Raw genomic sequence first — 25,340 nt, forward strand, 5'->3', positions numbered from 1 at the left:
AATCGGTCCGCGGACCGGTGCCGGGCTGCAGCCCGGTGGTTGGGGACCACTGGTCTACATAACATGTAATGGTGGTTCTTTGGTCAAAATGTTGCATGGATTATGTTTTACAGATCATCTTCAAGACGCTTTCTGACAGTCGCTTCCGGAAGCGCCGTTTTGTGGGCGGTCTGAGTCATATTGCAGTCAACACGTATTTCTTATTTACCGAGAAAAGTAGCGTTTTATCGTTAAAGACCATCGTTAAGACGATCTTTACGTGTTAGGGTAAATAATGTAAATAATTCAATGTGATTATCTTGTGTGATGACTGTATTATGATGATAGTATATATCTGTATCATGAATCAATTTAAGTGGACCCCGACTTAAACAAGTTGAAAAACTTATTCGGGTGTTACCATTTAGTGGTCAATTGTACGGAATATGTACTTCACTGTGCAACCTACTAATAAAAGTCTCAATCAATCAATCAATGTTGGTAGCGTTTAGAATTTTAAATATTGTCTAGTTCATTGGTCCTCGAACTTTTTTCCACCAAGTACCACCTCAGAAAACGCTTGCTCTCCGAGTACCACCCTGATAACCAACATTAAAATACAGTAGCGTAGTAGACCTAGGTACTCATTAAAAACAAAGCAGATGTTTAATTTAATGAGTAAATTCAATATTTTGTTTGTGTGTTTGGAAACCAACATTACACGCAGTTTGAACTGTAACATTGTGTTTGAATACAGGAAAATAAAACACTGTACTTTAATTAAGTGATACTCTGGCATACCACTAGATGGAGCCTGCGCGCCACAGTTTGAGAATCGCTGGTCTGGTTGTTGACATCTTGAGAAGCAGGCCCTTTGATCTCAATCACGCAGCTTTTACGCCAGCTGTTGTCACAACAACACGTCGGAAAAAATGGATTAGATTAGAACGCATGCAAAAGTCGACTTCACCAACAAAAGTAACAGCAAAGTATCTTTCAAAATATTGCATTCTGGTCATCTTTAGGGGTTTTTGCACTAGTGTGTTATATTTGTAATATTTTCCAGTTGTTGACATCTTGAGAAGCAGGCCCTTTGATCTCAATCACCGCAGCTTTTACGCCAGCTGTTGTCGTTTTGCCCCAAAATGTCACAACAACACGTCGGAAAAAATTGATTAGACTAGAACACATGCAAAAGTCGACTTCACCAACAAAAGTAACAGCAAAGTATCTTTCAAAAAATTGCATTCGGGTCATCTTTAGGGGTTTTTGCGCTAGTGTGTTACATTTTCAATATTTTCCAGTCGTTGACATCCTGAGAAGCAGGCCCTTTGATCTCAATCACCGCAACTTTTACGCCAGCTTGTTGTCGTTTTGCCCCAAAACATCACAACAAAACGTCAGAAATCCTTAACTGGATTAGAAACACGTGCAAAATTCGGATTTAGAAGAAGAAAAAATGTATCATTATTGAGGCCATTTTTACATGAATTCTGATTATTTTCTAGTTTTTTACATCCTGAGGAAGGGGGCTCTTTGATCTTAATCGCTGCAACTTCAAAAGTGTCAAACTCATTTTAGATAAAAATCACGGCACGATAACTTTAAAATAAAGACAACTTCAGATTGTTTTCTTTGTTAAAAAATAGAACAAGCACTTTCTGAAAATGTACAAAGCATAATGTTGTTGGGGGTTTTTTACACTTACATGTTGCGGTTAATAGTACTCTACATTTATTTGTCGTTATTTGTATTTTCTGAATAAATTATGTGATAATGTTCATCAGTCAACTCATTGGTCTTAATGTTCAATATCCATCAAGACAAAAAAATATATATATATATATCAAAATCAAATTACAGGATGTTATTTATGTAGTTTGCTCATTTTACTCGACTGGTGCACTAACATCATGTGGTTTATTTATTTTTTTACATATGTAGCATCATCTACAAAGATACCAAATAATTGCTATTGTGACATCTAGTGGACACATTTAGAACAGCAGTTTCTTTCATTCAAAAATGTTGGCTCATTTTTATACTTAGCAAAGTCCTCCCGCGGGCCGGATAAAACCTGTTCGCGGGCCGTACGTTTGACACCCCTGGCCTAAACAGATGCTTAGCGGTTAATTCCAGCTACATGTTAGCAGATATCCTGCTGAGTCGATTCTAAAGTGGAGACCTTTATTAGCTTCCTGGAAACGTATGTTTTATAACTTTATCAATTGTATTTTTTGTCCCCTCCAAAGAAATTCTTACCTTTAGTTGTCAAGACAACCACATCCTGAGTGTCGGCAAGAAGAGAGACTCAAGTCAGTGAAGATGAAAGTCAATCTCCCACCTGGTTAAAACCTTGGGTAATGATTCCAACGTTGACGCAAAGCTAGTTGAATTCCAAACCGATATTTTTCTGACACGTACGTCTGACACTCCTGTTCTAAAGCCAATCCTTGTCATTTGGCCCCAAAACGTCACATTCTGGTTTTGTGGGCGGTCTGAGTCATATCGCAGTCTACACGTATCTCTTATGTGTGGCTGCCATCTACTGGTCACACTTATCATCTCACCATGTACCACAGTGTTTTTCAACCTTTTTTGAGCCAAGGCACATTTTTTGCGTTGAAAAAATGCAAAGGCAGAAATCATTCAAAAACGAAACTCAGTTGACAGTAAAAAGTCGTTGTCGCAATTGTTGGATATGGCTTTAAAGCATAACCAGGCATGCATCAATATAGGTCTTGTCTCAAAGTAGGTGTACGGTCACCACCTGTCACATCACGCCCTGACTTATTTGGACTTTTTTGCTGTTTTCCTGTGTGTAGTGTTTTAGTTCTTCTCTAGCGCTCCTATTTTGGTGGCTTTTTCTCGTTTTTTGGTATTTTCCTGTGGCAGTTTCATGTCGTCCTTTGAGCGATATTTACCGCATCTACCGTATTTTTCGGACTCTAAGTCGCTCCGGAGTACAAGTCGCACCGGCCGAAAATGCATAATAAAGAAGGGAAAAAAACATATATAAGTCGCACTGGAGTATAAGTCACATTTTTGGGGGAAATGTATTTGATAAAACCCAACACCAAGAATAGACATTTGAAAGGCATTTTAAAATAAATAAAGAATAGTGAACAACAGGCTGAATAAGTGTACGTTATATGACGCATAAATAACCAACTGAGAACGTGCCTGGTATGTTAACGTAACATATTATGGTAAGAGTCATTCAAATAACTATAACATATAGAACATGCTATACGTTTACCAAACAATCTGTCACTCCTAATCGCCAAATTCCCATGAAATCTTATACGTCTAATCTCTTACGTGAATGAGCTAAATAATATTATTTGATATTTTACGTTAATGTGTTAATAATTTCACACACAAGTCGCTCCTGAGTATAAGTCGCACCCCCCGCCAAACTATGAAAAAAACGGCGACCTATAGTCCGAAAAATACGGTATGAGTAACACAATGAATATTATTACACTACAAATGGAGCTATAAAAATACCAATAGAAATAGTACTATTGATAATGAATAATAACAATAATTACTTATATTCTCAACAATACAAATGTTTCGAATGCAGCAATACATACAGTACAGGCCAAAAAATACGGTACTTTGTTTTTATCCTTCTTCGTGGGGACATTGTCGATTGTCATGTCGTGTTCGGATGTACATTGCGGACGCCATCTTTGCTCCACAGTAAGTCTTTGCTGTCGTCCAGCATTCTGTTTTTGTTTACTTTGTAGCCAGTTCAGTTTTAGTTTCGTTCTGCATAGCCTTCCCTAAGCTTCAATGCCTTTTCTTAGGGGCACTTACCTTTTGTTTATTTTTTGTTTAAGCATTAAATACCTTTTTTACCTGCACACTGCCTCCCGCTGTTTCCGACATCTACAAAGCAATCAGTTACCTGCTGCCACCTACTGATATGGAAGAGTATTACACGGTTACTCTGCCGAGCTCTAGACAGCACCGACACTCAACAACAACAAATCATTTGCCGACTATAAATACTGGTTTGCAAAAAATATTTTTTACCCCACGGCACACCAGACTGTATCTGCACGGTGGTTGAAAAACACTAATGTACCAAATAAAAATAGCTTTGAGGCCGGTAAGCACAACCGACAATATTCCGTACATTAGGCCCGCCGGGTTCTTAGCCGCACTGTCGATTTTTGAGAAAATGAAATAATTTTAAGTGCTCCTTATAGTCCCAAAAATACGGTAAGTGGGAAAAGTGAACGTTTTTCCCCATTTTCTGTTGCCGTCGGAGCTGATCAAGACGAGACAGTAGCTTTGGTTCGGTCGATAAACACTCCAGTAGCCTCCCTCTCGCATCATTATCCTGCATGGGCTCTCTTCATTTGCACGAGCGGGATGTTGTTGCTTCCACTTTTTCTTCTTCTTTTGTCGCCTCTCGCTTTCACACTCCCCACCCACCCCCCACCCGCCCCCTTCTTCTTTTATCACAGGCATTCCTAGCACACCGCCCACCCCCCTTTTTTTCCTCCCCCTTCATGAGCGACATCCCTCCATTCTCATGGATTTCTCATGGGGCTCAAACGGGGAGGAGAAAGGAAGGAGAGCCAGGCTAATTCATCAATAATCTTTACCTAATCCCTCCCTCTCCTTCTTCTTCGTCTACTTTGCTACTCTTCCACTGCCCGGAGGCGCTCAAGCAACACATCCATCCCCCGCCTCACCAAGTCTGCCTGAACACGTCCAGAGGCAGCACACGGATTGAGTGTTATTCCGTACGCTTCCCCCCCACCCCACGTGTGTGTGTGTGTGTGGGTGTGTGTGCGGTGATTATAGCAGACAAGGTGTGGCGAGGATGGGGCGGCGTCCAATGCTTTGTCTGTAGTGCCCACCACCAGGCGGGGTGGATCCCGTCTATCAGCCAGCGCCTGTCCCGGAGTCATAGAGTAGTTAGCGGTGTGCATGTCGGCCGGCTGGCTGCGGTGTGTGTCGTGGAGCTGCAACCCACACACACACACACACACTGGGACTTTAAAGCCACGGGGAATTAAACAAGTTCAAGGACCGCGGTGGAAAAACCTTTTGTTAGCCTGCAACAGGAGCCGGGAGAAGAAGAAACTAGCAGCACAACAAAGAGCGCGACAGTGAAGTGAAACTTTGGGATCATTCGGACCGAGAAAGGATGCCGGAGTAAACTCCATTTGGAATATGGGACTTTTAATCCATGGTTTGGACTATGGGGACCGGAATTTTTGTTTTTGTGCTCAGTTTTGGATTATTTTGATAAGTACGTCACTTATTTGCTGTCACTGTTCTGTTGTGGAATAGTCTTTAAAGTGAGGGTCGTGACCCCCCGCACACCAAAAGGCTGTTTTGTTGATCGTCAATCCAGCCAAAGGGGTTTTTGGAATTGAAAACAATTAAGTTTCTGTCGGAGTTTTTTTGTGTTCTGTGGATTTTGTGATAGCACTGGGAGAATTAGCGAAACTTCAAACCCAGATTTTCACTTTGTCGTCAAAAATACGTCAAAAATCGTTATTTGGAAACGGAACACATGCAAAAGTCAAATTTTTGTTGAAATTGCATTCGGGTCATCTTTACGAGTTTGGCTGTTTTGTACTTTTTAAAATGTTTTAAGTGGTTTATATCCTGATAAGTGGTCTCTTTGATCTCAACCATTGCAACTTTTAGACTTAGACGTCAAAAATCATTTTTTGGATTGGAAAACGTTCAAAAGTCGGCTTTGCAACAAAGTGTTGTTCATAAAATTGCATTCGGGTCATCTTTACGAGTTTGGCTGTTTTGTACTTTTTAAAATGTTTTAAGTGGTTTATATCCTGATAAGTGGTCTCTTTGATCTCAACCATTGCAACTTTTAGACTTAGACGTCAAAAATAATTTTTTGGATTGGAAAACGTTCAAAAGTCGGCTTTGCAACAAAGTGTTGTTCAAAAAATTGCATTCGGGTCATCTTTACGAGTTTGGCTGTTTTGTACTTTTTAAAATGTTTTAAGTGGTTTATATCCTGATAAGTGGACTCTTTGATCTCAACCATTGCAACTTTTGGACTTAGACGTGAAAAATCATTGTTTGGATTGGAAAACGTGCAAAAGTCGGCTTTACAAACAAAGTGTTGTTCAAAATATTGCATTCATGTCATCTTTACCAGTTTGGCTGTTTTGTACTTTTTAAAATGTTTTAAGTGGTTTACATCCTGATAAGTGGTCTCTTTGATCTCAACCATTGCAACTTTTAGACTTAGACGTCAAAAATCATTTTTTGGATTGGAAAACGTTCAAAAGTCGGCTTTGCAACAAAGTGTTGTTCAAAAAATTGCATTCGGGTCATTTTTACGAGTTTGGCTGTTTTGTACTTTCTAAAATGTTTTAAGGGGTTTATATCCTGATAAGTGGTCTCTTTGATCTCAACCATTGCAACTTTTAGACTTAGACGTCAAAAATCATTTTTTGGATTGGAAAACGTTCAAAAGTCCACGAGTTTGGCTGTTTTGTACTTTTTCAAATGTTTTAAGTGGTTTATATCCTGATAAGTGGTCTCTTTGATCTCAACCATTGCAACTTTTGGACTTAGACGTCAAAAATTATTGTTTGGATTGGAAAACGTGCAAAAGTCGGCTTTACAAACAAAGTGTTGTCCAAAATATTGCATTCATGTCATCTTTACCAGTTTGTGCTGTTTTGTACTTTTTAAAATGTTTTAAGTAGTTTACATCCTGATAAGTGGTCTCTTTGATCTCAACCACCACAACTTTTAGACTTAGACTTATAAAAATCATTGTTTGGATTGGAAAACGTACAAAAGTCAGCTTTACAAACATAGTATTGTTAAAAAAATTGCATTTGGTTCATCTTTACGAGTTTGGCTGTTTTGTACTTTAAAAATGTTGTAGTTTGGATCCTGAGGAAACGGGCTCTTCGATCTCATACACCGCAACTTTTATGCCAATTGTTGTATTGCCTCAAAACGTCACACTAATGCATTAGAAACCATTGTTTGGATTAGAAATTGTGTAAAAGTCGACTTTTCCGACAAAAGTATTGTTAAAAATTTGCATTCTGGTAATTTTTATGAGCTTGGCTGTTTTGTATTCTGAATCTTGTGTATTTGTTTGCACCCTGAGTAACAGGGGACTTTGATCTCAACCACCCCAACTATTATGCCAATTGTTGTATTGCCCCAACACGTCACAACAATACGTCAGAAATCCTGGTTTGAATTGGAAAACTTGCAAAAGTCGGCTTTACAATCAAAAGTAACAGTAAAGTATTGTTAAAAAAATTGCATTTGGGTCATCTTTACGAGTTTGGCTGTTTTGTACTTTAGAAATGTTGTTGTTGTTTACATCCTGATAAGTGGTCTCTTTGATCTCAACCACCGCAACTTTCACGCCAATTGTTGTTTCCCCCTAAAACGTCCCAAGGGTACGTCAGAAACCATTGTTTGGATTGGAAAAAGTGCAAAAGTTGGCTTTTCCGACAAAAGTATCGTAAAAAATGTGTATTCGGGTCATTTTTATGAACTTGGCTGTTTTGTATTCTGAATCTGTTGTATTTGTTTGCATCCTGAGAAGTGGTCTCTTTGATCTCAACCACTATGCCAATTGTTGTATTGCCCCAAAACATCACAATACGTCAGAAATCCTTGTTTGAATTGGCGCACGTGCAAAAGTCGGACTTTCCGACAAAAGTAGCAATGTATCGTTAAGGTGATCTTTACGTCTCAGGGTTTAATGTTGGTAGGGTTTTTAGAATTTCAAATAGTGTCTAGTTCAGTGGTTCTTTTTCACCACGTATCACCACAGAAAACGCTTGGCTCTCCAAGTACCACCGTAATAACCAATATACAGTAGCGTTGTAAGCCTAAGTACTCATTAAAAACATGTTTAGCAAGTATATTTAATATTTTGTTTGTATTTTTGGCAACTGTAACATTACACACAACTTGAACAGTAACACTGTGTTTGAATATAGGGAAAAAACCCACTGTACTTTAATTAAGTCATTCTCTGTTGTACCACTAGATGGAGCCTGAGCATCACAGTTTGAAAATCGCTGGTCTAGTTGTTTGTAGTCTAGTTTCTGGTATAGTTTCTAGTTGAAAAATTGTATTCAGATCATCTTTACGGGTTTGGCTGTTTTGTACCTTAAAAAATGTTTTAGTTCTTGACGTCAAATACCCTTGTTTGAATTGGAGCCCGTGCAAAAGTCGGATTTACCGAGAAAAGTAGCATTTTATCGTTAAAGACCATCACTAAGACAATCTTTATGTGTTAGGGTTTAATGTTGGTAGCGATTAGAATTTTAAATATTGGTTCTCAAACTTTTTCCACCAAGTACCATCTCAGTAAACTCTTACTCTCCAAGCACCACCGTAATAACCAATTAAAATACAGCAGCGTAGTAAGCCCCTAAGTACTCATTAAAAACAAAGCAGATGTTTAATTTAATGAGTATATTAAATATATTGTTTGTGTGTATGTAAACTAACATTACACACAGCTTGATCAGTAACACTGTGTTTGAATACAGGAAAATAAAACACTGTACTTTAATTAAGTGATACTCTGGCGTACCACTAGATGGAGCCTGCACACCACATTTTGAGAATCGCTGGTCTGGTTGTTGCCATCCTGAGAAGCAGGGCCTTTGATCTCAATCACCGCAATTTTTACGTCAGTTGTTGTTTTGCCCCAAAACGTCACAACAACACGTCAGAAATCATTGACTGGATTAGAACATGCGCAAAAGTCGGATTTAGAAGAAGTAGAGTAGGCCATTTTTACGTGAATTCAGATTATCTTCTAGTTTTTTACATCCTGAGGAAGGGGGCTCTTTGATCTTAATCGCTGCAACTTCCAAAGCCAATCCTCGTCGTTTTTCCCCAAAACGTCACCGAGACGTCATTTCCTTGTTTTGGTTTTAGGATGTGCTGACAGGCAGGCATCCTTGCCACCGTAAACCGGAGCAGAGTATCGTTACAAAACAGCGTTCAGATGATCCTTATATGGGCGTTCTGTGAATTTTACGAGAGTCGTGTAAACTTTGAAGTTTTTTAGCGGTGTTACTACACTAGGTCTCAGTTCATCCAAGTTCAGTTATAATAAGTGGTAACTGGGTAATTTTTTTAGACCATTCTGAATATATTTAATTATTTAATACAATTTATTATATATGAAATAAAAAGATAATGATGATAAAAACCAGCACCTCCAAGTCCGTGGTTCTCGCCCGGAAAAGGGTGGAGTGCCATCTCCGGGTTAGGGAGGAGATCCTTCTCTGCTCCTGCCCCAAGCGGAGAAGTTCAAGTACCTCGGGGTCTAGTTGACGAGTGAGGGAAGAGTGGATCGTTTGTGGATCGTGGATCGGTGCGGCGTCTGCAGTGATGTATCGGTCCGTCGTGGTGAAAAAGCAACTAAGCCGTAGAGCAAAGCTCTCAATTTACCGGTCGATCTACATTCCTGTCCTCACCTATGGTCATGAGCTTTGGGTTATGACCAAAAGGACAAAATCACGGGTACAAGCGGGTAATCGGGTGGCAAGGCTCTCCCGTAGAGGTAGGGTGAAGAGCTCTGTCATTCGGGAGGAGCTCAAAGTAAAGCCACTGCTCCTCCACGAGAGGAGCCGGATGAGGTGGTTCGGGCATCTGGTCAGAATTCCCCCGAGGCGCTTCCGACCGGTAAGCGACCACGGGGAAGACCCAGGACACGGCGGAGAGACTATGTCTCCCAGGATAGCTGGGACTGCCTCGGGATCCACCGGAAAAGAGCTAAACGAAGTAGCTGGGGAGAGGGAAGTCTGGGCTTCTCTGCTTAGGCTGCTGCCCCCGCGACCCGACTTTGGATAAGCGGAAGTGGATGGATAAAAATGAAATATGAACAAAAATAATTTTAAAGAATAAAATCTATGATGTACAAAAAATGGGATACTTCGAAAACATTTTTTTTAATATTTTCCTGTAACGTTTAATTGCAAAACAATAGTCCCAACTTTTATTGGACCTATTTTGAAAAAGATGATGCAGTTTTTTTTTGGTCCACAAAATCAGAAAAGTAGCAGGTGCGGATGAGTTGACTGCAGATGGTAGCGTGGATGATGACGTCATGGCAGTACAAACACGTACTTGGGAAAGTTTGGTTGCTTTGCATTGAGAGTTGCTTGTACTTTGTTCACTTTGTCTTTTTCCCACTCTCAACTATGAACTCAGTTCCTGATTTCCATGCCTTGAAACACCAGCTAAGTGTTTACTAGTGCTTCCTTTTAAGCATGAAAGTTCAGTTAGGTCAGTCTGGACTTTACGGATCCCCGGTGGAATCATGGTAACCACTGACAATAGCAAATATCAAAGCTAATGTTCTATGTCTGAATTGAGTTGAGAAACCTACGTCAGCTGGGATAGACTCCAGCCCCCATCCCTCTGACCATGAGTAGGGCAGACCTTTGAAAAAAAATGAAGATGGTTGACTTTAACGTTGTTGGTTTTTTTTCTCTCTGTCCGCAGCTCTCGCAGGGAATGTCTCCCCGACCAGTTCCGACGGCCTCTTCGGCTCCTCGGCGGCGACGGCCCGTCCTACGCCCCCCAACGTCTACCTGCCGGCCAACTTCAAAATGTCCAACGCGCAGCTCGCCTTCTTTCTGCGCGAGGCTCAGGTCTCGGGACAAAACGCGGGAGCCAGCGGCGGTCCCAGCGGCGGACACCCTCTGCAGCGCTCCGAGAGTTTTGTGGTTTTCCAGACAAAGGACCTCCCCGCCATCAACATCAGCTTTGGGCCTTTTGCCCGGGACCAGTCGCTGTCTAAGGAGTTGCTTCAGCCAACCAGTCCGCTGGACATTCCTGGCCAGCTGACCGTCAACTGGAAGGTGCGAGCCTTCATTGTCCAGTCGAGGGTGTTCTCCAACAACCCCGCGGTGCAGGTGTTTTTCTACATCGCCGGCCGGGATTGGGACGACTTCAAGGCTCAGGACAAGCTGCCGTGCGTCCGCCTGCATGCCTTCCGCGACGTCCGGGAGATTAAAACGTCGTGCCGCATGAAAGGCAACCTGGCGCAGTGTTTGGCCCAGCTGGAGTTGCCGGCGACCTGGTTTAACGCCAACGTGGCGCCGCTGGGTCGCCGGAAAGGCTCCGGGGACGGACTCCTGGACGGGCTCACCGGCGAGACCCTCCAGACAGAGCTCTACTACACGCTGCACGAGCCCAACGCGGAGGGCGAGTGCGGCGAGACCTCGGGCCACAGGGCCGGCGGAGGGTCCAGGGGGGAGCCTATGTCGCAGCACCCCCTGCTGCGCATCGGCAGCATCAGCCTGTATCAGGCCAGCCAGGAGCAGCTGCTGGTGGACAAGCAGCTGGACAAGAACATGTTCCTCAGGCTGCCAGAGAAGCCTCTCAAGCCTGGAGAGACACTCAGGATCTTCTTGTACTTGATGCCCAACTCCTCTGTAGAGCAGTTCACCCTCAAGTAAGTTGCATGCTGTCTGTTTCCTCAAAGCCATGTTTGAGTAACGTTTAACCTTAAATGCTTTTTCCTTGTCGGAAACAACAGTTGACCAAAATAGTTGTTTTCTGGCTCATTTATGTCATATTTTGCCAACCATAACGTTTATTTATAAACTGTGGTAATTTATCATATGTGTTTTTTTAAACTACCGTATTTTCCGCACCATAGTGCACCGGATTAGAAGGCACACTGCTGATAAATGGTCTATTTGCGATCTTTTTTCATATATAATGGCGCACCGGATTATAGGGCACATTAAAGAAGTCTTTTTTTTTTTTTCTAAATGTAAAACACTTCCTTGTGGTCTACATCAGTGGTCCCCAACCACCGGGCCGCCGCCCGGTACCGGTCCGCGGACCGATTGGTACCGGGCCGCGCAGGAAATTAGAAAAAAAAAAGAAATTTTAAAAAATTTAAAATATATATATATATATTTTTAAATTAAATCAACATAAAAACACTATATATACATATTGTGTATGTGTATGTCAATATAGATCAATACAGTCTGCAGGTATACAGTCCATAAGCACACATGATTGTATTTCTTTATGAAAAAAAAAAAATGAAAAAAAAAAAATCCCCCCCCCCCCCCCGGTCCGTGGGACAAATTTTAAAGCGTTGACCGGTCCCCAGCTACAAAAAGGTTGGGGACCATTGGTCTACATAACACGTAATGGTGGTTCTTTGGTCAAAATGTTGCATAGATTATGTTTTACAGATCATCTTCAAGCCGCCTACTGACAGTCGCTTCCGGATGCACCGTTTTGTGGGCGTTTTTTTTTACGTGGCTCACCTTCGGCAGCATCTTCTCCCCGTCATCTTTGTTGTAGCGGTGTAGCGTGCAAGGACGGGAGTGGAAGAAGTGTCAAAAGATGGCGCTAACTGTTTTAATGACATTCAGACTTTACTTCAATCAATAACGGAGCAGCATCTCCTCATCCGTAAACAACAACAAGGTGTGTCCCGTGAAAAACCGTCAGACCAGAACTCTCTAATTTCTAAAGTTCCTTGGGTGAATAACGTAAACTCACTACACCGGTATATTTTAGCGCTTTCGTGGCGAGTTTACTGACATATATAAGTAAGAACTTTACACTACTTTATATTAGAAATGGCAACAGCGTAGGATGAATATCCCATAACAAGAAGATAGAGAAAAAGAAGAAGCTTATCAACTATGAAGTCTGCACGGACTACAAAGGCGGATGTACGCAATTTATCAGGATTTATGCAGATCCCAAATACAGATCAGCAGTTACCAGAAGGTAAGAAGAGTTTATTTTGCATAATATTGCGAAACAAAACGCCAGATAATATGTCTTACCTTATACACACACCATAAAAATACTTGTTCCATCAAGCGGTGCGGCTTCATAGCTTACCAAAGTTGTACTAAAACATTTTGATAGATTTTTGAGCGCCGTGTGTAATGTTCTACATTTTCAATGGAACATATAAAATGTTGGTGTTGTTTAATTTGAGTCATATTGCCATCATAGTGCAGTCTACACGTATCTCTTATGTTTGACTGCCATCTACTGGTCAGACCATGTACCAAATAAAATTGCTTCGAGGTTGAAAGCAAAACCAGACGTATTCCGTACATTAGGCGTACTGTTGAGTTTTGCGTAAAAAAAAGTATTTTAAGTGCGGCTAATGGTCCGGAAAATACGGTACTTAATCACTCCCTCCAGGATTGCGCTGGCTTTTTTGTCGCGGCCTAGAAAGCCTGAATTTGCGGCAGCTTTTTCAGAAAGTTGCGACAAAAGTTGTAATGTTTTGAGGCGTATTTTCTTTAAATATAAATGAATCAACTTTTGATGTCCAAATTTGTGAACATAACCGAAAAGAAGCCAAGGATTTAAACAAAAATCGCAAAAAAAATTCTGTATTAATGTTTTACTTGTTTTATACCACACAGGCTTAAAAAGTAAAACACTAGATGGCAGTAAAATCACATACTGGAAGCTCAGTGTGAAATTACTGTACTGTTTTAGTTATAGCTAAAATTAGTAATCATTGGTTATAATTATGGAAAGAAACACCGACAAAGGTGTTCCTTTACTTTTTTCCAACAAAAAGCAATTTTTATGGTCAATATATTGATCATAAGGTGACCTGCTTGTGTTTAAAACATACACATAAGTGTAAATATTCAAGAATATTAAGAAAATATAAATCACGATGAGTGAAACAAAAACTTACAAAGAAAATGAGGAATAATAACACCTGCGGCACATTAGAAAAACACCCAAAGTAAATCAACATTGAAAGACAGTTAATATGGCAGAAATAATCAGGATGAGGTAGATTGATTTTATAAATAAATGCAAATATTTTACATTATTTTATATATATTTTTTATCGACATGAATGCAATGAAAATTTAAATATATTTTTTTAAACTCAAAAATAAAAAAGGTAGAATTGATTAGCAACACCCGTGGTTAAAAAAAACAAAAAACACTTACGGTAAATCAGCAAGGAAAAGCAATAAATCTGGAAATAGTATTGATGACATGGTTAAATGATTTTATCTATGAATCAAAATCTTTGTAAATTTCTGACACAAATACAATTGAAATAGAAGTAAATAGGTAAAAAAAAAAAGAAAAAAAAAAGAGTAACACCTGTGGTACTTTACCAAAAACACCTGTGTCTAATCAGTAAGGAAAAGCAATTGATAGGGCTGTAATACTCATGACATGGTTGACTGCTTTAAAATGTTATAGAGACAAAACAAAATAGAAGATAAATACAAATGTATAAAAGTCAATTATAAAAAAATGATAATGCATTAGTACTATGTTACATACATTTTCAAAAGAAGTCACCCGTGTTAAATTGGCAACCAAAAGTTTAAAATAGCACTTTGAAATATGAATTTCAAGGTTGAACAGCTTTTAAAAATATATATATTTTTTTTTAAATATTTATCATGAATCAGACTAAAAAATTAAAAAAAAGACTACATATAATTATTAAAAATTTAATAACAAATTTTTTTTTATTGATTAGTAAAAAAAAATGCCTGCAGTGAATAAGCAACAAATAGTAATACGTATAGTTGAAATATTAATGACATGGTTTTTGTAAATGAATATAAATATTTGCAAGTATGAATAAAATTTAAATAAATAAAATGAAGAAGATGAATAATTTAACATTTTATTCAGTAAATAACCAGAAGTGGCAGTTATACTTAAATCAAGCCTTTGAGTGGAAAATGTCAGCTGGGATGTTTTAAAAAAAATGTATTTATTTATTTATTTATTTATTTTTGTCCTGTCCAGCTTCTCAGGCAAATCATATTGATGATGTAGTTGCCCATATCGGCTGTACAAATATACTTTACAAAAGAGAAGTGTGGGATACTTCTCTCGTTGCCTTATTTGTATTTTGACTTTATTAAATGTATTTATATTATCATTTGGTGCAGCCGGGCCGGAGCAGGAGGGGACAGAAAGAGAAAAAAAAGGAAGACACAGGGGGAAATTGCAGGGACAAGAGGGGGATAAGACAGAGAGACAAACACAACAACAACAACAATAGAGCAACATCAGCAAATACGATATGTACAAATATGATGGTAAAAAGCTGGGATATGTTGTTGTATTTAGTGGTTGGCAGTTTAAGATGATATGCAAACGCTATTTCAAACATGGTTGCCTGTAAACGTGGTTGTGGTGGTAATATCTGCGGGGTGGCAGTAAAGTTTCCAACGTGTCAGTTTACTCATTGCCGTGAAACCTTTTTTCCACTTTTATGTCACGTCTTCGGACTCCCGTTCTTTTATGCTGCGTTTTTAATAACAATCCGCGCCATTACAGCGTTGTCTCTGCACGCCAGCGCCGCCGTATTCTGGTCAACAACTCACCAAGTATCCCACTTTGACCCCCCGTGTGGAAATACGGACCTGATTGATCTTGACTAATTCCTTCGTGTTTATTGAAGTTTTTATCCGCAGTCATTTTCACCGTCGGATCACTGAAGAACGGAGGCAGCTGGAGGGACTTTATTACCCGCTAACTTACGTAGGGTGATGAAACCGTCTGCTAACACATTATTGTAATCTTAGCATAATCTCTTACCGACTTAAACTCTGAGATTTGCTGAATAATTATTAAGCCTCAGCGGCTCATTAGGCGTCTGCAGAAAACCAGTATTGTTTCTCCCTGCAGACACACTGCAGTAAATGCTGATTTATTCCAACAATAAAAAAACTTAAGAGGGGGGAAACTTCGGGTCCAAATGAGTGAAAATCAACAGCGAACGCGACGCTGTTTAATGAAAAATGTGTGTAAACAAACATTCGTTGACATTTCACAGCGCTGCGGCTGTGATAGCACGCTGAGTAATACCAGTTTTACCATATGGAGGCAATTAATTTCCCCTAATGATAAGGCCTGACAAACACCAGCCAACGCTCAGTCCGCAGAGCAGCGGGCGGGAAGCGCAGCAGCAGCTTGAGGAGTCATAGAAAATCAGCAGCACAATGTTCAAACTCGTGCTGAATTCAGAGAAACACTCACGGCTTTTGAGATTTCGAGAAAGGCACAGCGGTTTGAGGGAAATTAGGGGGACTTTTTTTTTTTTTTTTTTTGTAGCTCAACGGACTAGAGCCCAGACAAAGCAGCTGGAGAAAAATGCATAAAAACGTTTATTTGGGGCGGCATAGCTCGGTTGGTAGAGTGGCCTTGCCAGCAACTTGAGGGTTCCAGGTTCGATACCAGCTTCTGCCATCCTAGTCACTGCCGTTGTGTCCCTGGGCAAGACACTTTATTCACCTGCTCCCAGTTTCACCCACACTGGTTTAAATGTAACTCAGATATTGGGTTTCACTATGTAAAGTGCTTTGAGTCACTAGAGAAAAGCGCTATATAAATATAATTCCAGTGTTTCCCACACATTCATTTATTTGTGGCGGCCCGCCACAAAAGAATTACGTACGCCACAAATAGATTTTTTATTTTATTTTTTTTTTAAAATTAATTAATTTATTTATTTATTTTTTGTCCTGTCCAGCTTCTCAGGCAAATCATATAGTTGATGTAGATGCCCATATCGGCTGTTCAGATTTACTTTACAAAAGAGAAGTGTAGGATACTTCTCTTGTTGCCTTATTTGTATTTGACCACTACTGTTTTCTGTTTATTTGTTACTGACTGTGGCAGGACACCTCTGCTTCTGTTTCACTTTATGTTGCTGGTAAATAACATGGTTGTAGTAGTAGGCTAAAGTTAAATTATTTAGTATGCACTAATTAAAGGGGCAGAGTTTTAAGAGACATTTTAGCTTTTATATTTTATAAGATATATTTTTTGTAAGAACCACAATTAATAAATATATTTCAGTGAATAACTTATTGTTCAAATCTGTATATAAATATGTACATAAAGTGTTGTAATTATATTGTACAATGGATGGATGGATGGATGGACGTTTAAAACAAAACTGTTATTATTAATTAGTAAATATACATTTTTTGAGCCTTTTTAGAGAAAATCATATAATTGTAGTAAATTATGCAAATTACTCGATGATGTCATGGTGGCCACGCCCCCACCGCCACAGGTATCTTGGCAGTTATGGGAAACACTGAATTCACTTCACTTATTTTACGTTGAAGTAGGAGCAGAGTGGGAAAAAAAAATGTTGCCTCTATATCAGTGGTTCTTAACCTTGTTGGAGGTAACGAACCCCACCAGTTTTATATGCGCATTCACCGAACCCTTCTTTAGTGAAAAATAAATAAATAAAAATTTCGATTTCAAGACAAAGTTATATGTTTTTGGTAACACTTTAGTATGGGGAACGTATTCTAAGTAACAAAGACTTAATTTAGAGTTTTTTGGACACTAGGGGAACATATTCTAAGTAACAAAGACTTAATTTAGAGTTATTTGGTTAGGGTTAGGGTTAGAGGGTTAGGGCCAGGGTTAGAGGGTTAGGGCCAGGGTTAGAGGGTTAGGGTTATAATAAGGCCATGCCGAATAAGGCATTAATAAGTACTTAATAATGACTAGTTAAGAGCCAATATGTTACTAATTTGCATGTTAATAAGCAACTAATTGATGGTGAATATGTTCCATATACTAAAGTGTTACCATGTTTTATTACTGGTGCACAAAATGAACCGTGCATGAACATCACCTTGTTCAAACAACAAAACCAACAAAGTGCATAAACTCACAACAAATTACACACCTGCAAATCAGTTTGACTTCTGCTGTTGCCGTATCCGTAATACGGCGATAGGGAGAAGTTTTTATTTACACGATGAGTCGGGTGTGTCTTGACCTCCGCCGAACCCCTGAGCCCGACTCACCGAACCCCTAGGGTTGGATCGAACCCAGGTTAAGAACCACTGCTCTATATTGAAGCTATTATCATAAGTATTTGGCCACCTGCCTTGACTCACATATGAACTTGAAGTGCCATCCCATTCCTAACCCATAGGGTTCAATATGATGTCGCTCCACCTTTTGCAGCTATTAAACTCTTCTGGGAAGGCTGTCCACAAGGTTGCGGAGTGTGTTTATAGGAATTTTCAACCATTCTTCCAAAAGCGCATTGGTGAGGTTCCAACGCTGACGTTGGTCGAGAAGACCTGGCTCTAATTCATCCCAAAGGTGTCCTATCGGGTTCAGGTCAGGACTCTGTGCAGGCCTTTCTCTGTGTTTAACAAGTTTAGCCTCATCCCCCAGTGATAATAACACTTGATATTTGATACTTGACTACTGGCTTTTTCTCTGTGTGTAACATGTTTAGCCTCATCCTTCAGTGATAATGATAGTTGTTGATACTTGATACTCGACGACTGGCTTTCTCTCTGTGTTTAACAAGGTTAACCTATTCCCCCAGTGTTAACTTCATATTTGATACTTGATTACTGTCTTTCTCTCGGTTTAGCCTCATCATGAAGTGATAATAATACTTGATACTTGACTAGTGGCTCTCTCTGTGTTTAAAAAGTTTAGCCTCATCCCCCGGTGATAATAATACTTTAAATTTGATACTTGATAATTGACTACTGGCTCCCTCTCTGTGTTTAACATGTGTAGCCTCGTCTACCAGTGATAATAATACTTGATACTTGACTAGTGGCTCTCTCTGTGTTTAAAAAGTTTAGCCTCATCCCCCGGTGATAATAATACTTGAAATTTGATACTTGATAATTGACTACTGGCTTTCTCTCTGTGTTTAACATGTGTGGCCTCGTCTACCAGTGATAATAATACTTGATACTTGACTAGTGGCTCTCTCCGTGTTTAAAAAGTTTAGCCTCATCCCCCGGTGATAATAATACTTGAAATTTGATACTTGATAATTGACTACTGGCTTCCTCTCTGTGTTTAACATGTGTAGCCTCGTCTACCAGTGATCAAATAATACTTGATACTTGACTAGTGGCTCTCTTTGTGTTTAAAAAGTTTAGCCTCATCCCCCAGTGATAATAATACTTGAAATTTGATACTTGATAATTGACTACTGGCTTCCTCTCTGTGTTTAACATGTGTAGCCTCGTCTACCAGTGATAATAATACTTGATACTTGACTAGTGGCTCTCTCTGTGTTTAAAAAGTTTAGCCTCATCCCCCGGTGATAATGATACTTGAAATTTGATACTTGATAATTGACTACTGGCTTTCTCTCTGTGTTTAACATGTGTAGCCTCGTCTACCAGTGATGATAATACTTGATACTTGACTAGTGGCTCTCTCTGTGTTTAAAAAGTTTAGCCTCATCCCCCGGTGATAATAATACTTGAAATTTGATACTTGATAATTGACTACTGGCTTCCCCTCTGTGTTTAACATGTGTAGCCTCGTCTACCAGTGATAATAATACTTGATACTTGACTAGTGGCTCTCTCTGTGTTTAAAAAGTTTAGCCTCATCCCCCGGTGATAATAATACTTTAAATTTGATACTTGATAATTGACTACTGGCTTCCTCTCTGTGTTTAACATGTGTAGCCTCGTCTACCAGTGATAATAATGCTTGATACTTGACTAGTGGCTCTCTCTGTGTTTAAAAAGTTTAGCCTCATCCCCCGGTGATAATAATACTTTAAATTTGATACTTGATAATTGACTACTGGCTTCCTCTCTGTGTTTAACATGTGTAGCCTCGTCTACCAGTGATAATAATGCTTGATACTTGACTAGTGGCTCTCTCTGTGTTTAAAAAGTTTAGCCTCATCCCCCACTGATAATAATAATTGAAATTTGATACTTGATAATTGACTACTGGCTTCCCCTCTGTGTTTAACATGTGTAGCCTCGTCTACCAGTGATAATAATACTTGATACTTGACTAGTGGCTCTCTCTGTGTTTAAAAAGTTTAGCCTCATCCCCCAGTGATAATAATACTTGAAATTTGATACTTGATAATTGACTACTGGCTTCCTCTCTGTGTTTAACATGTGTAGCCTCGTCTACCAGTGATAATAATACTTGATACTTGACTAGTGGCTCTCTCTGTGTTTAAAAAGTTTAGCCTCATCCCCCGGTGATAATAATACTTTAAATTTGATACTTGATAATTGACTACTGGCTTTCTCTCTGTGTTTAACATGTGTAGCCTCGTCTACCAGTGATAAAATAATACATGATAATTGACACTGGACCACTGGCTTTCTCTCGGTGTGTAACATGTTTAGCCTCGTCCTCCAGTGATGATAATACTTGATAATCATATTATAGATACTAAGAAATGCAGTTTATTGGCCGTAAAGTAGGTGATTATTTTTAGTGGCTCGACTAAAATTGTTAAAAAAAAAAGCTAAACTATGCTATGTTAGTAATTAGTCCAAACAAGCCTTACATTCATATCATTTTTTCCTGCCTTTTTCGTAATGATCAGTTGACATTTGGAGGTGTGGCTTGTGAAGTTGTTGATATGATGCGATAATGCTGCCAGACTGTGCGAAGCTTTTATTATCAGCATTGTCCTCCTCCCCTACTGTACAGTATTTTGTATTTGTATAGTGTTTTGTATATTGTACAGGATTGCTTATTATTTTTATTGGATAGTAGTCTGTTTATTTCAATTCTTATTTTTTTTGTCTTTATTACCTCTTGTGTAATTTATTTTTTCACCCCGTACTTGTTCCCACTACCGCACCTTAAATTGGAGTCCTTAATCTCGTTATATGCAAATATAATGACAATAAAGTCCATTCTATTCTATTCTATTCCAAGAATCCCAAGCATGCGTCTTCATGCCGACAACATTCACGTCCCCCTCACAATGTCAAGTTCGGGACACAGACGTTCTGATTGTCACGGAATCAGACGGCGTTATCTTCCTGCATAACACGGCGGAGGCCTCGTCTCGCGTCCCCCGCCTGTTGAAACATTTAGCGTGCCGCCGTGTCTGCGCGTCTCCCTGACAGCGACGGCGAAACGAGCGGCGACGAAACCGCGGAGTAGAAAGAAGGAACGGGTGAGGAGACCAAAGCCCGACCCGAGTGACTCCGCTCATTGGAGGTTTGAATTCCTTGAGCTCTGGAAGTCACTCGAGGAAGGTGATTAAAGATGACACAAAGCGGGGGCGAAGGGGGTCTTAAAAGATGCGTCGGAATCTTCCTGCCTTTGACTGTCCCCTCGTCTCCCCTTTTCTTGCAATTTGGTCCCTAAGGAGCGGAGGCAGCTTTGAAGGTCTTTGCCTGTTCGGGCTGGAATGTTGAGCCCGCTTGTGGGGTATCATGGCCGAGAAGTCACAAATGCACCTTTGTGTGCACCTTTAGGCAATTAACTCCCTCTCCTTTTACTCCGCACGTCTAATACCTCGCTTGGGACTCTGCTCTCTGTCATGTTAAGTTACCATGGCGATGCCATTTTACTTGCATACTAACGGTTCCAACCTACGACTTTCACAACATGGTCTCCTTACGGTTCCAACCTACGACTTTCACAACGTGGTCTCCTTACGGTTCCAACCTACGACTTTCACAATGTGGTCTCCTTACGGTTCCAACCTACGACTTTCACAACGTGGTCTCCTTACGGTTCCAACCTACGACTTTCACAACGTGGTCTCCTTACGGTTCCAACCTACGACTTTCACAACGTGGTCTCCTTACGGTTCCAACTTGCGACTTTCACAACGTGGTCTCCTTACGGTTCCAACCTACGACTTTCACAACGTGGTCTCCTTACGGTTCCAACCTACGACTTTCACAACGTGGTCTCCTTACGGTTCCAACCTACGACTTTCACAACGTGGTCTCCTTACGGTTCCAACCTACGACTTTCACAACGTGGTCTCCTTACGGTTCCAACCTACGACTTTCACAACGTGGTCTCCTTACGGTTCCAACCTACGACTTTCACAACGTGGTCTCCTTACGGCTCCAACCTACGACTTTCACAACGTGGTCTCCTTACGGCTCCAACCTACGACTTTCACAACGTGGTCTCCTTACGGCTCCAACCTACGACTTTCACAACGTGGTCTCCTTACGGTTCCAACCTACGACTTTCACAACATGGTCTCCTTACGGTTCCAACCTACGACTTTCACAACGTGGTCTCCTTACGGTTCCAACCTACGACTTTCACAACGTGGTCTCCTTACGGTTCCAACCTACGACTTTCACAACGTGGTCTCCTTACAGTTCCAACCTACGACTTTCACAACGTGGTCTCCTTACGGCTCCAACCTACGACTTTCACAACGTGGTCTCCTTACGGCTCCAACCTACGACTTTCACAACGTGGTCTCCTTACGGCTCCAACCTACGACTTTCACAACGTGGTCTCCTTACGGTTCCAACCTACGACTTTCACAACATGGTCTCCTTACGGTTCCAACCTACGACTTTCACAACGTGGTCTCCTTACGGTTCCAACCTACGACTTTCACAACGTGGTCTCCTTACGGCTCCAACCTACGACTTTCACAACGTGGTCTCCTTACGGTTCCAACCTACGACTTTCACAACGTGGTCTCCTTACGGTTCCAACCTACAACTTTCACAACGTGGTCTCCTTACGGCTCCAACCTACGACTTTCACAACGTGGTCTCCTTACGGTTCCAACCTACGACTTTCACAACGTGGTCTCCTTACGGCTCCAACCTACGACTTTCACAACGTGGTCTCCTTACGGTTCCAACCTACGACTTTCACAACGTGGTCTCCTTACGGTTCCAACCTACGACTTTCACAACGTGGTCTCCTTACGGTTCCAACCTACGACTTTCACAACGTGGTCTCCTTACGGTTCCAACCTGCGACTTTCACAACGTGGTCTCCTTACGGTTCCAACCTACGACTTTCACAACGTGGTCTCCTTACGGTTCCAACCTACGACTTTCACAACGTGGTCTCCTTACGGTTCCAACCTACGACTTTCACAACGTGGTCTCCTTACGGTTCCAACCTACGACTTTCACGACGTGGTCTCCTTACGGTTCCAACCTACGACTTTCACGACGTGGTCTCCTTACGGTTCCAACCTACGACTTTCACGACGTGGTCTCCTTACGGTTCCAACCTACGACTTTCACGACGTGGTCTCCTTACGGTTCCAACCTACGACTTTCACAACGTGGTCTCCTTACGGTTCCAACCTACGACTTTCACAACGTGGTCTCCTTACGGTTCCAACCTACGACTTTCACAACGTGGTCTCCTTACGGCTCCAACCTACGACTTTCACAACGTGGTCTCCTTACGGTTCCAACCTACGACTTTCACAACGTGGTCTCCTTACGGTTCCAACCTACGACTTTCACAACGTGGTCTCCTAACGGTTCCAACCTACGACTTTCACAACGTGGTCTCCTTACGGTTCCAACCTACGACTTTCACAACGTGGTCTCCTTACGGTTCCAACCTACGACTTTCACAACGTGGTCTCCTTACGGCTCCAACCTACGACTTTCACAACGTGGTCTCCTTACGGTTCCAACCTACGACTTTCACAACGTGGTCTCCTTACGGTTCCAACCTACGACTTTCACAACATGGTCTCCTTACGGCTCCAACCTACGACTTTCACAACGTGGTCTCCTTACGGTTCCAACCTACGACTTTCACAACGTGGTCTCCTTACGGTTCCAACCTACGACTTTCACAACGTGGTCTCCTTACGGTTCCAACCTACGACTTTCACAACGTGGTCTCCTTACGGTTCCAACCTACGACTTTCACAACGTGGTCTCCTTACGGTTCCAACCTACGACTTTCACAACGTGGTCTCCTTACGGTTCCAACCTACGACTTTCACAACGTGGTCTCCTTACGGCTCCAACCTACAACTTTCACAACGTGGTCTCCTTACGGTTCCAACCTGCGACTTTCACAACGTGGTCTCCTTACGGTTCCAACCTGCGACTTTCACAACGTGGTCTCCTTACGGTTCCAACCTACGACTTTCACAACGTGGTCTCCTTACGGTTCCAACCTGCGACTTTCACAACGTGGTCTCCTTACGGTTCCAACCTGCGACTTTCACAACGTGGTCTCCTTACGGTTCCAACCTACGACTTTCACAACGTGGTCTCCTTACGGTTCCAACCTACGACTTTCACAACGTGGTCTCCTTACGGTTCCAACCTACGACTTTCACAACGTGGTCTCCTTACGGTTCCAACCTACGACTTTCACAACGTGGTCTCCTTACGGTTCCAACCTGCGACTTTCACAACGTCGTCTCCTTACGGTTCCAACCTACGACTTTCACAACGTGGTCTCCTTACGGTTCCAACCTGCGACTTTCACAACGTGGTCTCCTTACGGTTCCAACCTACGACTTTCACAACGTGGTCTCCTTACGGTTCCAACCTACGACTTTCACAACGTGGTCTCCTTACGGTTCCAACCTACGACTTTCACAACGTGGTCTCCTTACGGTTCCAACCTACGACTTTCACAACGTGGTCTCCTTACGGTTCCAACCTACGACTTTCACAACGTGGTCTCCTTACGGTTCCAACCTGCGACTTTCACAACGTGGTCTCCTTACGGCTCCAACCTACGACTTTCACAACGTGGTCTCCTTACGGTTCCAACCTACGACTTTCACAACGTGGTCTCCTTACGGTTCCAACCTACGACTTTCACAACGTGGTCTCCTTACGGTTCCAACCTACGACTTTCACAACGTGGTCTCCTTACGGCTCCAACCTACGACTTTCACAACGTGGTCTCCTTACGGCTCCAACCTACGACTTTCACAACGTGGTCTCCTTACGGTTCCAACCTACGACTTCCACAACGTGGTCTCCTTACGGTTCCAACCTACGACTTTCACAACGTGGTCTCCTTACGGTTCCAACCTACGACTTTCACAACGTGGTCTCCTTACGGTTCCAACCTACGACTTTCACAACGTGGTCTCCTTACGGTTCCAACCTGCGACTTTCACAACGTGGTCTCCTTACGGTTCCAACCTGCGACTTTCACAACGTGGTCTCCTTACGGTTCCAACCTACGACTTTCACAACGTGGTCTCCTTACGGTTCCAACCTGCGACTTTCACAACGTGGTCTCCTTACGGTTCCAACCTACGACTTTCACAACGTGGTCTCCTTACGGCTCCAACCTACGACTTTCACAACGTGGTCTCCTTACGGTTCCAACCTACGACTTTCACAACGTGGTCTCCTTACGGTTCCAACCTGCGACTTTCACAACGTGGTCTCCTTACGGCTCCAACCTACGACTTTCACAACGTGGTCTCCTTACGGTTCCAACCTACGACTTTCACAACGTGGTCTCCTTACGGTTCCAACCTATGACTTTCACAACGTGGTCTCCTTACGGTTACAACCTACGACTTTCACAACGTGGTCTCCTTACGGTTCCAACCTACGACTTTCACAACGTGGTCTCCTTACGGCTCC

General features: G+C 41.5%; 1 protein-coding gene across 3 annotated transcripts in view; it reads left to right on the plus strand.

Moving 5' to 3' along the window:
- Positions 1–25,340, plus strand: part of tmem132e (transmembrane protein 132E) — a 1,017,037-nt gene that overhangs the window by 705,310 nt on the left and 286,387 nt on the right. For 2 of the 3 annotated variants that reach the window (XM_062048945.1, XM_062048944.1), the window contains exon 2: positions 10,486–11,440. In XM_062048945.1, coding sequence (XP_061904929.1) covers positions 10,486–11,440 — 955 coding nt within the window. Of the gene's footprint in view, positions 1–4,752; positions 5,255–10,485; positions 11,441–25,340 lie in introns of those variants that run through there. The other variant, XM_062048943.1, reaches the window with a different exon arrangement.

Source organism: Entelurus aequoreus, linkage group LG05, assembly GCF_033978785.1.
Source record: "Entelurus aequoreus isolate RoL-2023_Sb linkage group LG05, RoL_Eaeq_v1.1, whole genome shotgun sequence".
NCBI lineage: Eukaryota > Metazoa > Chordata > Actinopteri > Syngnathiformes > Syngnathidae > Entelurus > Entelurus aequoreus.